Genomic DNA, 19,183 nt, shown 5'->3' with positions numbered 1-19,183 from the left:
ACTCCATCCCTTTACTTTCAACCTGTATGTGTCTCCAAATACTACATTTTAACATGTAAACAATATTAAAAATTAATGACATTTTGCTTTTCTTTTTTTTGGTACTGTCTTTGAAATCTGTTGAATACTTTACACTTAGAGCACATTTGGACTACCCACATTTCAAATGCTCTGTAGCCACATGTGGCTAGTGGCCTTGGACAGTATCTACATCAAAAACTAATTCATACAGAAGTGAAAAAAGTAGCTTAAAACTAAGCAAGAAAGTATAAGTTATTATAAAATACCGTTATGTTATTGGAAGGAAAGCCAATCTTCCCGATTTATGTTTAACTCTTCATTCTCTATACCAAAATAAAGCTAGTTCTGTACCGTTTTAAAACTTCTTGGCTCTTGTCTTTATTCTTCATAATTACTGGTTATTTTTCTTTAAAAGACTCTGTTGTAAATTTTCATTGGAATTGTGTTAAATTTATATTTTAATTGCAGAGTGTCTGGCATTCTTTTTTTTCAGCTGAGCCATCCTGCCACCTGTTGGCTGCTCAGTGGCAGCTCAGCTCAGGCCGGGCATCGAACTGCTGTTGCTCAGAGCTCACACTCTTGAGCGAGCTCTTAACCAACTGAGCCACTTGGCCGGCCTTGGCATTCTTAAAATATTACCTTCCTATCCGAAAATAGGGTATAAGCTTCTTATACTCTACCTTAGTAAGGTTTTGTAGTTTTCTTCAAAACTATGTGCTTTTATGCTATTGTGCGTGAAAGTTTTTCATTACATTTTCTAACTGCTCTGCTTACTTTTGTAAACTGTTGATTTTACTTTTGTAAATTATTGATTTTTTTATATATATATTTTATAACCAGCCACCTACCAAACCCTTAGTCAGAGCCACATTGACTCTAATAGTTCAGTGAGCACTGATCTTCTTTTTAATATGTTTGCAGGCTGTTTGTAGTCAAAACACACACGCATGAGTGCACATGTGCACACAGACTCACTTCTATAGTATTTCTGTTACAGATGTACTGCATAAGCAAGGTCCATCACTTTATAATTTTTATGATTTGTATTCCTTCATTTAGTCCGTCTCCAGTGATAGAGATCAATTCACATGGCTAACAGGCATGATGACTAAAACATTTCTGTTCCAGGACTCTGCAATCTTAGCATCTTAGCAATGCAAAGGCTGTTTAAGCTGATACAATTCAAGACAATGAAGTAGTGCTGTGCAGAGAAGGTAGAAAAGGAGAGCAAAGATATATAAAATTGAGTCCTGAGCTGTAGTTAAAAGCATACTGTTAGTCTGTCTTTCTTGTGATGTTTGAGATCATTATTTGTTTCAATCAGCAAATATACCTTTCCCCCTCATTCACAAGGGAAATAAATCAAAGGAATAATAAAGAAAAGGTAATTTTATCCAGTAGAGGGAGTACTTGCTACATATAGACTCAATTATATTAGAACTTTATTATTTCCAGAAATGGGACTAATTTTTTAATTCATGAATTTTGAAATATTCTTTCTAAACCATATCTTATCTTTATTTGAACATAATATGAATCATATTTTTATGAAAGAGCACGAGAATAATCTTAGCAGAAGGAGAGGAGGTCAATAAGAACACTTAGTTTATAGTTTCACTTTATCCTCTAAAAGAAATGAGATTTAATTTTTTTAAATATATGTCATTTTCCTGAGCTGTGAAAGAAAGGTGGGGGAGGGATTAATTAAAGCAAGGTGAGAGAAGTAAGATTCCTGTAGGAATATATCAGGATTAGAGCCTAGAGCTCAAATAGAGCTAACATTTCAATTTTAAATCCAGAGAAATACAAATAAGTAGAAAATAAAGTAGAGCATAATCTTTCCACTCAGGAGTTTCTGTGTTAAAATATTATTTTAAAAATATAAGTAATACCTGTATAAATTTGGGAATTTCAAACTATTCTTAAAAACATTAAATGAAAAATAAAATCCTCCCCCTCTCTTCTGTTCTTTGTGTGCTGGTCTAGAAGACTAATTTTAGAGTTCTTAGAATGTGAAAACTATTAAAGGAAGGATGATATATTGTGACAAAGATGAAGATTTATAGCAAATCTCATACCTGCTATGAGCATTAATCTGTTGAAGAATCAGTACCCATTGTTCTGAGATCTGAAATAATTTATAGCTCACTCAGTCCGATTTTCCTTCTTCCCTGCTTATTGTCCGTCTCCTCCTTCCATAGAGGACACACAGCTAATGATAACTAAGTATGACTCCAGCTATAGAAAATATGGAGAGCAGTCCTGATTTTCCCCAGCCATAGGACACGTTACTCTCTAATGTCCGTCAGGGTCTTTGCTTTATCACCTTAGGAACAATAAAGCAACTGTCCTCTGCTGACAACTGCAGAAATCATTAACACATTGTTTATTCATTGATTTGTTTTAACCTTTCTACCTCAGAAGACAGACAGGATTCAGGCTGGGTTAATTTTTCTGTCCAAAAAGAGTGATACTTCCAAGATAAAAAAGAAATATTTAGACAAACTATTTTGGGATTTATTAGTAGAATCTGATTTGAGTAGCAATTCTAAGAATTTATAAAACATAATTGGAATATAAGTAACCATCTTACCATTTTTCAGTTCATTTAACATATTTAATGTCTGCTATGATCTGCAAAGATGTCTAAGACATTGCAAAGAATATGTAAAAATATATAAAATACTGTCCTGTCATGTAATTTATAACACAGCTAGGAAGATAATACTGCATGTCAAACAACTAGAAAATAACACAAATGATTGCATTAATATTTAATAAGTCCTTGCTATGTGCCAGGTACTTTTCTGAGCAATTTGTATGCATTATCTCACCTATACTCAAAACTGACTCTCTGAGCTTATTTCATTGGTAATATCCTTACTAAGTCATTTGACCAATGTCACACAATCAATGACAAAGCCAAGATTTAAATCCAGGTCTTTCTGCCTAGACCGCTTACATTTTTTTATCACTCTGTTTCAGGTGTTAACAACATTTTAAACGACATTTTTAAGTTTTGCCCAGGAGTACTAAATTGGTGACTAGATTGAGATTATATACTTTTGACTCTAGGATTTTTTACTCTAATCGATACCCCATATTTTGATATTGTTTCTACAAGGAAGAGCTATTTCTATTTAAACTCATTCCTTTAGCTTTTTGCTTAGCTTGTTAAATTCACACACAGACTGATACCTAGTATAGATCCATGAGATTTGGATAACAGAGCCAAATCATTTCTCATATTTCTCCAAGTTTCTGCATGTGAACTTGATAAGGGGCATATCAGGACTACAAAATGGGTTTATTTACTTTTGGCTTTATTGTCAAATTATTTCTGAATTGATTTTGATCATATTACTTTACATGTTTTATATCTGATGAATATGCATTGTAATTTTTTTAAATTTAAAAAAGAAAAACACATCCAACCAAATAAATTTTAGGAAATTAGGAGTTTGTCTAAAAAATATTGAGACTTTGACCAGCAAAAAAGCAAAATTAGTAGGTAACTGAAAGTAACAAGTTTTCTGTTTCATCCATTCTACCCTGTACAGCTCAATAGGTAGTTAATAAGATAATTAGATAAAGCAGTAAATGTTGCTCTTTCCAGTAAAATGCATTTGATGATGCAATACATAGAAAGTTTCTTACTCCGTTATGAATGGCTTAATCAGACATGCAATGGTATTATCTTCCCAGCTAAGTTATAAAGTACATGACAGGGCAGTATTTTATATTTTTTCTTATATTCCTTCCAGTACCTTACATAGCTTTTTTTTTTTTTTTACAAACTACAGGTAGAGAAGATACAATTAGGAGGTTTTACACCTAAATTATACAGCTTCTATGTCTACAAAGAGAAAAACAATATGTTATAATGGAAAGACCATAGAGTTTACAGGTAGAACCATGTTTTAATTGTAACTCTCAGCTCAGCAAAGAGAACCACTAACACTCGTTGGGTGAGGCTTCCTTGGGGAGTTGATTCTTTCTAGCCTTTGAAGGCTAAAAACTGAGGAAAGGCATTTCAGCAGAAAGAACAGTTGCAGGCTGAGTTCTCTCAGTTGGTGTGTCTACTTCTTCATGAGTTCTGCACCTCTGCCATTTGTCTCCAAGCTTCATTTAGTGTTATGACACCTTCCTTCTCTCCCTTTTCTAAACAGCTCTTCCCCTGAATATTTTGACTTGTCCTCCCACCATTTGTCCCTCCTCTAGGGATGCTCAGGAACACTGACAATGGAACCTCAGAAGAGAAGGGCAGGGGGTGGAAACGCTAAGAGCAAAACACTAAGTGGAAGAAAAGTTCTGGAAATGTTCGATGGTGATGGTTCACAATGACGTGAATGTACTGACTGCCACTAAACTATATGCTTAAAAATGGTTAAAATGGTAAATTTCATGTTATGTGTATTTTACCACAATAAAAAGAAAACAAATTAAGGAAGAAGGAAAAATGGTTGTGCAGAGGAAACTTGTCCTATGACGGATCCCACAAGGCTGATTTTTTTATGGGAATCTTGATGCAGAACAGCATTCTCTTTCCCGGTAAAGTTCACCAGAGGAAGTTTACATCAATAAAGAAAATAATAAAACACAACCATGGATCCATTCCTCAATCCACTCGTCTGCTTAAATACTCTTTTCTTAACAATGCCTGGGAAAATCAAAAAGCAACTCTTTCACCTTCTTCTTTGTGAAAAAAGAAAATAAAGTTAGGAACAGTATATATTGGACTCTGTTACTGAATCGTGTTAAAGAAAATGCCATGTTATTGGGTATTATGTTACCTTGGCTAGTTAGTTTATATATTCTCTAAAAAGCATTCTATGGTAGATTTTCAGTTTGATTTTCAAACTTCTTAGCATCCAAAATTGTTTGTTTTGTTTTGTTTTGTTTTATCCACAAACTGAATTTTGAGCAGAATTTTCAGGATATAAAACAGACCATTCAGAAAGCGTAGTTGGGCTGGTAGAGGTTAGTAGGGGGAGGCCTGAGAACGCTGCTCGAGCTTGGCCTTCCCTCAAGCCCCACTCGCCCTGGAGGCTACTGGAAGTCTGAACAGGTTGCAAGCCGCTGCCCTATGATCATATGTAAAATTGATGATAGCTTCAATCGGTTCATGGTCATTTCTGGGCTCTTAGCATTATGACTCCCATTATGTCATTTCTATGAGAAAATCAGATTTAATGTTTTTCAACTTACAGCACCTTTTCTAAGATTGTAACCTGACGTAAAAGAGAGATGTGCCTGTATCAGTTGTTAAGATCATAGTGGTTTTGGTTAACTATATGATAGGTAAAAACCCTTAAATTTTCCTAAAAGTATATTATTTGAAATATATTTTCACATAGTGTGTCAGCAGTGATTTAAGGTCTTTTCTGCTTTATTTGTGAATTTCAGGTTTTAGAAAGTATTTGCTGTTTAAAAAACTCTTGCTGTTTATCTAATGTTGAATTTCAAATTGATTGTCTTTAAATGAAGGCTTTATTGAAAAGGCTTGAATCTGTGAAACCAACAGTTGGTATGAAACGCTCAGAACAACTGATGGACTATCATCGCAATATGGGTTATCTCAGCTCATCACCATCCTCAGTACGAGTGAGGTCGACTCTTAGCCAGTATAGCCCATTAAGTAAGCATATTCAAAATTATTTTGTACTTTTCATTCTATCTTAAAAGTATAGTTTATGTGCTTATGATAGAGTTTTCAAACACTAACTTCTGGAATGAATTTTATTATTTTTCACTGGTATGCTTTGTTTGCTTTGTGTTAATTCACTCCATTTCAGGTTTCATTTACAGCAGGTAATGGCAGCATAGGAAGGAAAGCAGGAGATAAAACAACTGAAAATATCAGTAGTTTTTTTAGGCAATGAAAGAAACACTTTTAATTTCAATATGTTTACTAAAGGAAGAAATAAATAGGCATGCTGTTTAAAAGTTACTGAAACATTCTCCCTAGCCAGTTAAGAATTATTGGTAATATCTTCAGCCCTCGTATGTGATTTGTCTTCCTCATTCAGTAACTAAAACAAAAATTCGCAATCTGTAGTCATCAGATGTAATCCTTCTTAAATTAATGCCTGACATGTGACCAGTCACACATCTACCAGAGAATGTAGGCACAGTGGCCACTTACTGCTAGAATAGCAAAACACAGAAGGGCTAGACATTTTTCCTTTACATAAGTCGGTGCTGGTCTTCATGTGTGCATTCTAAGCTATAAAAAACAGAAGCCAATACTAAAAGAAGGTTGGAACCACTTACAATGTCCTAACTTCCCAGTGCTCATGTGAGTCTTAAACAGTCAAATGACTAGTAATTCCATTCATTCATTCTAGAAGAATCACCTCCTCAGTATAGTGGCTAAGATAGGGTCTTGTTCCAATAACTCATACTTAGTATTGTGTTGTGAATGTGGTAAATTATTTGTTGAATAAATGGTTATACAAAGGTTTTTTGTTTTGTTTTTCCACGTTAATCATTTGAGAAACTTCTTAAAACACCTTTTTCCCACCCCAAGTCTATTGCGTCAAAATCCCCTCGTGTAGAGTCTGGGCATGTTTGTTATTATATTTTTGTGTTCCACAGGGAACTCTGAAGTGCATTTCTGGTTGACAGTTATATTAGACTATTAAAAACACATGTGAGAGGGCCGGCCAAGTGACTCAGTTGGTTAAGAGTGTGAGCTCTGAGCAACAGGGTCGCCGGTTCAATTCCCCACCCGAGCTGAGCTGCCAACAGGTGGCAGGATGGCTCAGCTTAAAAAAAAACAAAACATGTGAGATAGAGAAAAATAACTTAGTCTGGACTTAAAATTAGAAGAGAAAGTATATCAGATGATGATTTATATATTCAGTTTAAATAATTCAAATTATTTCTTATTTGTCGTGTATTTTCAGGAGGAGCTTCCAGGACATCCAGTGCTACCAGTGGTCTCAGTTGTAAGAGTGAACGGTCAGTTTTTGACACATCCGGTGGCCTGTTGCTAAGACCTAAGCCCTCTAATATCCGTACAGCTTGGTTATAAAAACTTTTTATAAAAACTTTTTACTTTAAACATTGTTCATCCAATTCTTGTATATTCTGGAAGTGCTCTTGTATATTACTATAATTCTCTGTGTAAACATCTATAATAACTGTTTTAAGAATTTTAAGGTATACAACAGTGAGTTGTAATTTATTGCAATTTGGTACAAAATTGTTTTCCAAAAGACAACTTAATGTAAATTAATCAGTGTTTCCTATGGGGATGTATTTATATGAGGTGATATGTATTTAACAGAGAAATGGTAACATGCATGTACATTTTCTCAGCATAGAAACTGATTCTGCTGTCATGCTGACAAAAACAACTGTGATAGTAGTACTGCACGTTGGAACCAACATGTTGACTATACAGGTCTTGTTTTATGTTTTTTTTTGTTGTTTCCATTTCTTACAAGCTTTAAACCACGAGCATAGCTCCTGAATTTGACTGGCTTTGTTTCCTGTTGGTTTCATAATTTAGGTGGTATGACTCATAACTTGGTTATCAGACAGTTATACCTTCTTAATGTAAAACAAATCATGAAATTTGTTTTCATTGGTGGAGCTGATTTAGATTTGATGAGGGCAAATCCTCGTGATTCCCCAGAGGTATCTCCTACTTCTGCATAAGTGCACTGAGATCTTAAAATTGAATCAACCATTCCAAACCATTTCAAACTGTATTAGAAAGTTCAACTTAGAAGCTCCTCTTTTGTGTTTTATACATTCAGGTAAAGTACTGTTAATGATTCTGAGAAATGAGGTAGGCCCTCCAATCTACTCATTGTGAATAGTTCATCCAAGGACCAGATCATCATAAGCAAAAACAAGTATTTAAAACAGCAATAGTTTGGAGAGCCAAGAAGCAGATCCTGAGTTGTGTCAGAACAGTGTTTTAAGTGATGCTGTTAACAAGTTGTGTTATATTGAGTATTGTACTAAGAGAGAAGATAAATAAGAAAGAAATACATTGTCTCACAGCTTTAGAAATTCCAGCTAGTGTTTTTAAGGGCTGAAAAAGAAAACTAAAATGTGTCAATAATAAAGGGGGGGGGAAACATTTTTTTTGAGGCTACTTTGAATGCCTGCTTATTTTCTTGGTTTGGGTTTACATGTTGAATACTGGAATTATCATTTTTGCTAGTCCCACTTTTAGAGGCCTAGTAGTAATCTTAATGGAGCTAGTAGTGATAGGTAGGGTGTGATACTGTTGACTTTTGAAATTAGAATATTTTTCTGGCAATCTGTAGGCTCTTCTTATTTTATATAACAAAGTATATCTCTATCTCAGTCATGGTTGCCTCTGCTGTCCTAGTTATCACTGTTTTGCATTACTGGCCTTTTCAGTATATCCTTAGAATATAGTGGGAAGTTTGCATATTAAATGTCAAACCTTTCTTTTTTTAATATGAATTCTTGATCTGTAGCCACAGTAATATTTGTATTGTTCTGAGTTAACTCAGGCTCTGTCGCATGTATGCTGAACTTACTTTTCTTAACCCCTTTGGCAGAAAGCCAATCCGCATTTTACTAAACATCAATTCAGAATTTCTTGGTCTTAGTTTGTATTGATAGATTTTGTTTAGGATAGGGAATGTGAAGCCTGGAAACAGAGGAGCTAAAAAAAAATTCATGTGGATACAACCTGACTGAGATTTTTCTGCTTCTTTCTTTGGGCTATAATTTGTTCGTTGTTATTTGATGTTCTGTTCTGGTGAACAGGTTTTCACATCATTTAGCGCTCTGCTTTGTATATAAACTTTAGCTATACTAATCCAAGGTTTTGTTTGTTAACGTATTGCACTTTTAATGTTTGAATAACAACCCATCTTTAAGAAGAGATAAGATAATGCTGAATTTAAAACTCAGCATTTGAACATCTGTCTTGTAGTGATTAGCCAATATTTTTAAATTGATTTTTAAGTTGTTAGGGAAAAAAATATGAAACCTTTTAATGTTCATAATGGCATTAGTCTGAGAACATTTTATGTGGTCTTTTCTGCCATATGTCAAGTACAACACGATTTCATAGATAAAGCTGTACTTTGATTTTAGATACTAATTCAATGCCTTTAGTTTTTACTGTGTTGATGGGAGGTTCATCTAAGTGTTACTAATAACAGGGATTCAATTTGAAAAGGAAAAGCTGGGAAGAGCAACAACATTCATTTTTTCAAAGCAGAATATATAGCTCTGTTGTCATGATTACTTATACATGATAACTATAAATAGAAGGAGAAGAGTTGAAAAATGTGATATTCTCTTATATAAGTCAAGGTACTTTGAAGTTGTTCTGGTTTAAGGGGCATTTTTATGAAGGAATCATAAGTGTACTCTTCCATTTTCAAGACCATAAAAAAGTAAAGGATCATCTAGCACTACTTTATATTTGGTTTACTTGTACCTTAAAATATATATACTTTGAAGATTTATATCTGCAACTAGAAATTATACCAATCCAAGGTCTAAATTGTCAGGCAAGATTCTTATTGAGAGTTATTTTCATATCTGTCAAATGTTAAACTAATGTTGCCTCCTTTTTAATAAGGTTCTATAAAAGATTTTGAACTGTTAAAATTATTTCCTAAGGGATAGCTATTGTCTTGTGCTTCCCTTACTTTTTTCACTCTCCATAAAAATCTGCTTCCTTAGCTCCTATTCCAAATAAAATTTTTCTGGTTTGCTTATAAATATAGTGTAACACAGTTGTTTTCAACCCATTAACCCAAATGTCCAAAAATGGATATTTAGACAACTTTAAAAAAGAGGTCATTGTGATGGATATGATTGTGAGCTTCTCATCTTCAGACTCAAATACTGCACACTGTAAAAAGTATTATGACCAGTATAATGTTGGAGACACAAGTTACTATATTTTGATCATTAAATTCATAAAATGTTTAATATCCTAAATGCCAAAGTCTTTACCTATAAATGATGTATACCATCCTAGAAAATGTTCTTAATGCTACTGGCTACTTTATTTCCATGAATAAAGATTAGTGAGAAACTTAAAAATCAGTATCCTTTTAAAATTTTTCAGTCCATTGTAATGTGTTTTAGGCATGAAGAACTAGCTTGGCGTAGTGAAGAAAGAAATAAAAGACTTAAAAGATAACTTGAGTATTGTTCCTATGTCTCAAATGCATGGTCTTGTTCCCATTGTAAAAATTATAATAACTTTTACATGCTTTATAAGACTAAGTGAGAATGAAGTTGGAAGGAGGGCATTAGTTATTTATAGAGTTTTTAAAGAGCTTGCTTAAAATTCCATTTTTGATCATCATCTCTTTAAACTACATTATTTAATTTGTTCTGTAAAATTGTTATGATGCTACCATGGACACCCTTATCAGTTGAAGGAGTGTTTTTTAGAAGTATCTATTTACATCAACATTTCATATGTATGATGTGCATTATGAGTGATAAGAAATATTCTTTTTAAAACTTGCTGCTAAAACATCAATTTAGGAACTCTTTTTGATGAGGGTTTAATAACAATGCTATTAGAATAAATCATGGAGTAGTTCTGCGGTGGTCTAGTTGAGCTCTCAACTATGAAGTTAAAGGGTGCTTATAACAAATACGATTAGATTATAGCAGAAAATTTTATTTGATTCTAAAATTCTGGTTACTGCTTTTTAATCCACTATGAGGTAACATATCATTATTGTCCTATAATGAGAGACGGTTTTTTTCTTATGAACCTAATTTCACATTTGGTATTATAAGATAGTAAAAGAATTTGAATAGTCACCAAAAACTGATTAAAAATGATGGTTTTAAATTTTAAGAGCATGAATAATTATAATGAGAGCCTTCACCAAAAAAAAAAAAATCACATTCTATATTGGGATTATAACTGATCTCCAGGTTTGGAGTATGCTTTGTTTCATTTCATTCTGAGAAACTTTATATTTCATGAAGAAAATATCCAGAATTACCAACAAATATATCTGCTTCCCATGCAGTTATGTATACTAACTAGGAAAACCTAATTCTACCATTAATTTGAGAAGTTTTCATTTTAAATTCTTTTGGGGAATGTGAAATGGTCATGGTCTTTTAGGTGAATATCCATAAGAAAATGACATCTCATAGGTTTTGTTGTTTAACTATTACAGAAATACAGAAAAGGGCACAAAACAAACGTACAACTAATATGGTCACAGAACAAACACGTGATCACCTACCTCTAGAGTATTGTCGGGACTCCCTCCCAGTCATGGCTTCCTTTGCCTGCCAAGAGGCACCTCTATCTTAACTTTTAACACCAGAGTGTAGTTTTGCCTGTTTTTTTTTAATGTCCTATGAATGGAATTATGTTCTTTTGTGTCTGGCTGCTTTTCCTGATCATATTTGTTTGTGAGATTCTTCCAATGTTGCTACATGTAGCTGGAATCCGTTTTTTCTCGTGTCTGTATACTAGTAGGACTACACCATTATTTCTTTCTTCTGTGGTTGGTGGGTATTTGAGGTGGTTTCCAGGTTTTGACTGTGACCAATAGTACTAACATGAAGGTTTTTGTAGGTGTGTCTTATATACCTGTGCATGATTTTGGTTGGGCATCTTAGGAGTGGAGTTGCTGGGTCATACAGTGTACCTTCGTAGTAGATAATGCCAGAGCTTTCCAGAGTGAGTGTACTAATTTACTCCTCCACAGAAGTGTATGAGTTCCTGTTGCTCCATGGCCTCACTAATGTTTAGTGTCATTTTTAAGTTTAACCATTTGGGTGGGTGTGTAATGGTATCTCATGATTTTAACTGTACTCCTCTCTCTAATAATCAGATTGAACCTTTTCCATGTTTATTGGCCTTGGGATATCTTTTGTGAAGTGCCTTTTAAATGTTAGATTTTATGAAATTTTCATTTACCTGAGGGAATGAAGCTATTCTGCTATATTATCTTCTAGAAATTTTACGTTTCACACTTAGGTATGCAGCTCAGCTGGCATTGTTGATTCGTCTCTTTTTCGCTAATTCTACTGTTACCTTAATTATTTACTTTCAGCTTTAGTCTTTGGGTTTAAATGCTGTTGTTTTTCCAACTTCTTGAAATGGATTTTCACTGGTTTTCAGCCTTTCTTCTTTTCTAATAGGTGCATTGAAGGCTATAAATATTTTAGCATAGCTTTAGCTGTTCCTTACAAAGTTTGATAACATGGTATTTTTATTTTCATGAAGTTTGAAATATTTTCGAGTTTCCATTATGATTTCCACTTTTTAAATCATGGGTTCTTTAAATATTTTTATTTACTGTTCTCCTTTCCATTTTTCTCTATTCTTCCTTTCTATTTCTCTTTTTATTTTTTTTTTTTAAGATTTTTATTGGGGAATTGGGGGAATAGGAACAGCGCTGGGGAATTGGGGAAAGGGGAACAGACAAGCCGCTGTCATCCTCTTCTTCAGTCTAGTTGTGGAGGACGTTGCTCCACCGGCCCAAGCCAGCACCATCATTGCGCTCTTCCTGGGCGAGGCAGATCAGTCGCCGGCTTCTGGATGGCCACTCACCGCAGCTGCTGGCCGCTCACGCTGGCTGCTGGCCATACAAGGTAGCCCATGGCAACCCACTGCACGCCGTCGCCAGCGACTCACGGCAGCCCAGCTCCAGGCCGAGCTGCCATCCAGCATCTCAGCTGTAGAGGGCAGTGTCACTGGCCCCTACATGTGGGATCCGAACCGGGGCCCTCCGGCATCCCAAGCCAGCCCCTAACCAACGCGCCACTCGGCCGGCCCTAAATTATGGGTTCTTTAGATTATATTTTCAATTGGATGTATTTTAAATTTGTATTTGTGTTTTTGGTTTATATGAAAAATTATAGAAAAAACTTGAAGCTCTAGATCAAGGGCAGCAAGTTACAACCCATGGGCCAAATTCAGCAGCAGTCCAGTGCCTGTTTATGTGGCTTTTATCTTTTCAAATGGGTTTTTAAAGTAAAAAGATTTTGTGACATGTAAATATTCTATGAAATTCACATTTCAGTGTTTGTACATCAAGTTTCATGGAACACAGCCACACGCGTTCATTTGTCTTGTCTGAGAGCTGTGTTGCATCAAAGGCCATCTGGCCATCAAAGCCTAAAATACTATCTCGTCCTTCAGAGAAAGAGTTTGTGGACTTTTGCTCTGGATATTTTCTTCCAGTCAAGATTTACTTGTGCTCCTGGCAGGCGGCAGTGGTGCCCACAACCTCCAGTCATCTTAATCCAGGTAAGGGACTGACAGTGACTGCAAGGGCCATACTAGTTCCAGTTTCCTCTTACTGCTGGGGTGTCCCAGTTCAAAACAGGTTTACCAGGGCTCCCCTTCCTTGGCAGGCCGAGGATACCTGTTTTTGTCACTATCTCCCTGAGAGGCTTTCAAACTCTCCAGTTCCTCAGCCTTTCAGCTGCATTTTCCATGATTTGCAGACACCCAATGGGGAAAACTGACCCAACTATCAGTCTCACTTCTCTTGGTCGTCTTGTCCCAGGATCTCAGCTCCATAGTTTTTCATGCCAATTTACCTCCCAAGTATCTTCATGCAGATTTCTATTTTAAATAGTTTGAACCCCTTTTCCAGTTGTTTTCAGAGGAAACATTTGTTTGTAATACCTGGTCTGCCAATATGGAAATCCGTTATAAGCCATAAATACACTTTGTTTTTAAAGATAATTCTTAGATCTTACAGTGAAAATGTCCAGTAAGTGGACCTGAAGGTGTTGGGGTAGCCGTCGAATGAAGCAGAACTATCTAGTAGATGCTTCTCTAAGAGACATCTACTAGATTAGGATAGATGTAACCTTGGACATGGTAAAACGGACCTTAGTTATTACGGTAAAACAAGACAGCACATTTTTACTGGAGATGCAGGAGTGAGTTACGTGGAAGAGCTTGGGAAGGCAGGTAAGGAGCAGAAGGTACAGAGGCACTGCAGCCCTCAAGCCCCCATCAGGAGAGACAGGAGACGTGGGCCTGCCTTTCAGGCTCTGCCGAGGATATAGGAACGCGTTTCCTCCAGGTCACTTGCAACAAGCTGGGACCAGGTGAACCGTTTGGTCTTCTGGACCAAAAGGCCTCATTCCTCACTTGTAATTATTTTCCTCTTGCTCACAAATGTATGAGTCAGATCCAAAACTGACTTTTTCTCTAGGTCTTGATAAATTGTTACAGAGAAGTGCTAGCAGATATGTCCTACACCCATATTTCTAATACTGGTAGGTGCTTTCTATACCCATGTATTTAAATCTAGTTATTTTCTTTCAAGGTCCACCTTCTATCACTTCCCCCATTGCAACTCCCCCCTTGCAGCCCTACTCAACCAAGATTTATTATATTAAACATTACATGATCTAACAGTGCCATTTCACTCCTCTCTCCTACCCCCATTTAAGCTTCTTTCAGGATGGGTTCCTGTCTTTTGATATCTTCCACAGACCCTAACCATCAATCATTAAATAGTAGCTTGCTAAATGATTTCAATGAATAGTGTCCACTTGTCATAAAATTCTTGTATCACAATTCTCTAATGGCACTAATACAGAGCACTTCCTAATCATGCAAAACTCTTGAAACTATGATTTAAAGCTTTTAGCAGAACCTCAGAATTCCTGGAGGCTGAGTTAAAGTGCATAAAATATAAGGTGAGATTATGGAAGCCACGATCTGTGTTAGTACTTTTGAGCCTTCAGTAGCATGGTCTGAGGTAAGAGAGAGAGGACATAATCTGTTTAAGTTTGAAAGCCAGAACTTTAAGAACTTTAGGTACTTATACATAGTATAATATTTGACATTTAGAAGCTGGGCCGATGAGTCACGTTAAAAAATATGCATTTATGGTCTTATTGTTAAATCCATGTGGCAGTTAATAAGAATTCAATAGAGAGCGTGCAATTAAGTGGTCTTTATTGGTTTCACATTCAGTTATTCTCTTCGTCACTTCAGTTAGTTGTACAAGTATGATAACGTTACTTTATATTTTCTGTGGGAATTTAAATGTAAAATAAATACAAAATACATCTGTGGTTTAATGAACACTCAGTGAAGCTTTCTTTTTCTTTCTTTTTTTTTTCCTGAGGTATTCCGTTCAGTCTGGTGTTATCCCACCTCTTTCCTTTTACTTCCCCTGGGAAAAGTCTATTAAACCACACAATGGGTCTGGAACCAATGAACTTGATTTAATTCCATTAGACATATTTTTTTATCTCATCATACAACACCAATACAAAAGCACCGCCCATGCCTCTCAATACATTGGACCAGGCACCTTTGAAGAAAGCTTTGGCTCCTTCATCTTTGGCAATCTTCCTCCAGCAGTCCAGTGTCCCAGTGTACATAATATCCGCTGTGGAAACAAATGTGGGTGAGGGCTCCATAATTTTAGAGGAAAGAGACTTCTTCTCTGAAAGACATCTGCACCCAGTGTTCCCAGTGTTATAAATAAGTCACTTGAGCTTCAAGCCCCAGCTCTATGCAACATTCAACTACATATCCCTTCCCTATCTAACTCTTAGGCAGCTCTCTAGTCATTCCTACCCCTTTAACTCAATCAAGGGAAGAACTGGGGCAATCAACCAGGTAATTTACTGACCATCCAACTGGAAAATGAAGTGGGCAGAGTGGTGCAGAAGTGTTAAACTGGGTAGTGCCCTTTGTATGGATGAGAAAAAGGAGGCCTGGACTCAGATTATACTGCCCAAGATTACACAGTTAAATAAAAAATGTACAACTATTAGGCTAAAACATGTGAAATTAATAACACTTGACTTTCTGACTTCAAAAATGCCAATTTGATGATTAAACCAATGGAAGGCAAAACATGTTCTATCACAACAGATGGTTTCAGGCCATCTCTCATCCAGCTAAATCGCCCCTCCCTGCTACTGTAATAACTATATAAGAGAACAATTATTTTTAAATAAGCCAGTGAATTACTTCAATTCTTTCCCCTCGTTTCTGCATCCAGGCTCTAAGGTTTTGAACAGGACTGAGGTCTGTATCATGCTAGATACCTAGTTAAGTTCACCTTTAAATATCCCATTTTTGATGTTCTTATCCTTTTGATAACAAAATTCTATAAAGAAATAGCTGAGAATATAATGAGGGCTTAATCATATCTTCCTTTCCTTAGCACATAATTTGAACAATTAGAATAGTGAAGACTGAAAAACAGCACCGAGTTAGTGTTCTCCTCGGGCAGGAAAATGTGATTTAGATCATCAGCAGGTGCCAGGCTTACCCCCTTTCCGGCCAGACTGCATCATCATCCTACGGCGGACAGTGTCAAAGGGGTAGGACACCAGCCCCGCGACCGCCGTCACGCTCTGGGCAATCATCCAGCTGACGAAAATGTGCACATTCTTGGGATCAGGCAGCATCCCTGTGGACAGAGCCAAGAAGCCAAGTAGCGATGAAGTGACTCCTCTCAGCACTTGGCAAAAAACAGGTGGGGAAGGGGAAGAGGCTACCGAACCTCCAACTCCATGCGCCGCTCCCCCACATCCCCCGAGAAGAAGCTGCCCCTTGTGGGGTGTCTCACAAATACCCAGGCAGCCAACAAAAGTGTGTGGCTGCCTTCTGGCCCCCGGGAAGCCAGGGTTCTGCCCCGTGGACAGGGCATGTTGAAGTGGCTCCAGGTTGCACTCTGTAACTGATAGAGCCGTGGGAAGAGGGGGCTGGGCTGCCCCTTCTTCACCTCTGCATGGCTCAAGGCCCGAGTTCCAGTAGAGGACAAAGACAGTACTCTAGCTCTACATTCCACCAGGCCACCTCCTCATTCAGAAGCCTGATTAGCCCAGGGACTAGGAAAAAACAAGGTTGATATAGAGCCCTTTGTGAGTGACAGATCGCTCAGGATCCCCTCTGCGCATGCCCTCCTCTTCCCCACTCTGCACCCCGAGGCCCTTCTCTCACCCTTGGCAGTGTCATAGACTCCGAAGTAGGCAGCTCTGTAGATAATGATGCCCTGGACAGAGACGCTGAAACCCTGGTAGAGACCCTTCAGGCCATCAGACTTGAAGATCTTGGTGAGACAGTCACCCAGACCATTGAACTCACGCTGGGCGGCACCCTTGCCCACGTCAGCAGCCAACCTGGTCCTGGCAAAGTCCAGCGGGTAGACAAAGCAGAGGGAGGTGGCCCCAGCTGCCCCACCGGAAGCCAGGTTACCAGCAAAGTAGCGCCAGAACTGCTTATGCCGGTCCACGCCCCCCAGGAAGATCTGCTTGTACTTGTCCTTGAAGGCGAAGTTGAGAGCTTGGGTGGGGAAGTAACGGATGACATTGGCCAGGTTTCCCCTCCAGAAGGAGAGAAAGCCCTGCTCCTTGGGGATTCTCACCACACAATCCATGATCCCCTTGTACTGCTTCTCAGCACTGATCTGTTTGCTGGCATGCTGGACCTGTCAGGGGAGGGAGGGAGCGGGCATGGCAGAGGGAGAAGGGAGGAGGACAGGAGAAAGAATATTTGCACGTCTTGATTTCCTCTTTTAAAAAATGTATGGGGAAGTCAAGCGAATATTGTAAATAAATGTTAGCTCCTTGGATAGCAAGCCCCCCAAAATCCAATTTTGCCTCAGTTATCAGGGCATTTGAGAGAAAAGGTTCTGCCAAATAAACGGAAAAGATTATTTAATTTCGTGAAGAGAGTCGTTTATGTATTGCATTTTCCCTCAGTGCCAGAGCTACGCTGGGGGCTTGCTGGTACATAGAAATGATTAAAGATCTTTGCCCCAATGGGCACCTTCTCTGATTTAAAAGACATGACAGGCAGGAGATGAGGATTCCTCAGTCTCACTCTTAAGTCTCCCTGGAGACCAGGATCTCTGAGTAGTAGATGTTCTAACAGAAGAAGAAGAAATCCACTAGGCATTAAAGCCTGGAAATGTTCAGGCAGAGTACCCAATTATCAATTACTGGGGGGTGGGGGGGTTGTTTTTGTTGTGAGTTATCTGTTAGGGTTTTCCTTGTTATTGATAATTTTGACTCCCAAATTGAAGAGGCCAAATTCTCATTGAAGGGCCCTTGTCTTTTGGGCAAGTGGATGGAGTAAAACAGGTAGATGGGATGATGATGATGATGATGATGATGGGCCATTCAGAGACAAGGTTGGGGTGGAAAAGATTTGGGGGACAGTATGTGTAAGGAAGGCTATCAGTTTATTACAAAAAAAAATGTTTTTAAATCTCAAAACCTGTTTCTTCATTTGTAAAATTGGGGAGATAATACCTATTTTACAGAGGTTATATAAAAATTAAATATATGTAACCCTATAGCATAGCACATGGGACACAGTAAGTGAGGTCTTGTGTAATAATTTTTTTTTATTCTTGTAAAAGGTGGGTGCAGATAAAAAGGTACAAGGGGCATTGAAAATCAAAAGGTGAAGCTGACCTAAGAGGCTTGAGTGGAGTGCCAGTTCTGTCCCAGGCTAAGGCTCTGGCTGGCTGTAACCCACTCCAGGGTGGGTTTCCATATATAGACACCCGGACGCGGGCCGCCACCCGACACCAAGAATCTGCTACTGACAGAGGACCTGTCTGCGCAGAGGGCACCTTCCCCTTCGCGTAGGGCGGGCGGGCGGCCGGCCTGTGGCCTAGCGCAGATTTGCTGCGGATCGCCCGCCCGCCCATTCCCCTTCGCGGCTGCGACTCGGCCGTGTCCCGCGCGCCTTGCCCGGCCCACCCTCCTCACCGCGCCCGCGCCCCTGCCGTCCCCACCTGCAGCAGCAATTTGACCCTCTCGATGGGGGCGACCGCGGTCTTGGAGACGGCAGCGGCGATGCCGCCTGCCAGGAAGTCCTTCAAGAAGCTCAAAGCCTGATCACTCATGGTGACAGCCGGGCGCACACAGCCTCCGGGAGCCGCGCTCTCGCTCTCTCTACCGCCCGGCCAGGCACAGCCACCCCGTCTCCGTCCCTGCGCGACGCGAAGGGGCCGCCTGCCTCGCCCCGCAGCCCTCCTTATATTCCCCTCCTTGTCTCTCGCGAGAGGAGGAGGGACCCCGGGGCCGTGTGCGCAGTGCGCATTGGCTGGGCAGGTGCTTGGACACCCCCTCGTCGTCCCCCTCCTCTGCAGAGGGCAACGGGGGCGAAGGCGCTTCCGGGAGACAGGGGTGGGCCGGGGGGCTGTGCCTACAGCTTGGGACGTTT

At 38.5% G+C, this 19,183-nt stretch overlaps 2 protein-coding genes across 7 annotated transcripts in view; one reads left to right on the top strand and one right to left on the bottom strand.

The window, feature by feature from the left end:
* The window catches only part of CFAP97 (cilia and flagella associated protein 97), a 44,334-nt gene extending 34,160 nt beyond the window's left edge, over nt 1–10,174 (top strand). For 5 of the 6 annotated variants that reach the window (XM_019667225.1, XM_019667220.1, XM_019667222.1 and 2 more), the window contains exons 4-5: nt 5,509–5,659; nt 6,930–10,174. In XM_019667225.1, the coding sequence (XP_019522770.1) occupies nt 5,509–5,659; nt 6,930–7,057 (279 nt within the window). In that variant the 3' untranslated portion in view covers nt 7,058–10,174. The remainder of the gene's footprint in view (nt 1–5,508; nt 5,660–6,929) is intronic. The other variant, XM_019667221.1, reaches the window with a different exon arrangement.
* A 4,750-nt stretch (nt 10,175–14,924) lies between these two features.
* Nucleotides 14,925–18,981, bottom strand: SLC25A4 (solute carrier family 25 member 4). Its single transcript, XM_019667246.1, has 4 exons — nt 18,753–18,981; nt 16,949–17,435; nt 16,275–16,415; nt 14,925–15,380 (listed from the first exon to the last, which is right to left on the bottom strand). The coding sequence occupies exons 1-4, from the start codon at nt 18,861–18,863 to the stop codon at nt 15,223–15,225; spliced, it is 897 nt and encodes a 298-aa protein (XP_019522791.1). The 5' UTR covers nt 18,864–18,981; the 3' UTR covers nt 14,925–15,222.
* Between the last annotated feature and the right edge of the window lie 202 nt (nt 18,982–19,183).

Source organism: Hipposideros armiger, unplaced genomic scaffold (genome assembly GCF_001890085.2).
Source record: "Hipposideros armiger isolate ML-2016 unplaced genomic scaffold, ASM189008v1 scaffold_488, whole genome shotgun sequence".
NCBI classification, from domain to species: Eukaryota; Metazoa; Chordata; class Mammalia; order Chiroptera; family Hipposideridae; genus Hipposideros; species Hipposideros armiger.
The sequence above is the reverse complement of the archived record's forward strand: the minus strand, read 5'-3'. Positions and strand labels throughout refer to the sequence as shown.

Bases quoted from the DNA above. Each gene is read 5' to 3' on its own strand.
- SLC25A4 (XM_019667246.1), bottom strand. From the start codon at position 18,863: ATGAGTGATCAGGCTTTGAGCTTCTTGAAGGACTTCCTGGCAGGCGGC. The intron at 17,436-18,752 runs GTGGGGACGGCA...CTCCCCTGACAG, and splicing joins GGGTCAAATTGCTGCTGCAG to GTCCAGCATGCCAGCAAACA. The intron at 15,381-16,274 runs GTAAGCCTGGCA...TTGTTTCCACAG, and splicing joins GCAGTCTGGCCGGAAAGGGG to CGGATATTATGTACACTGGG.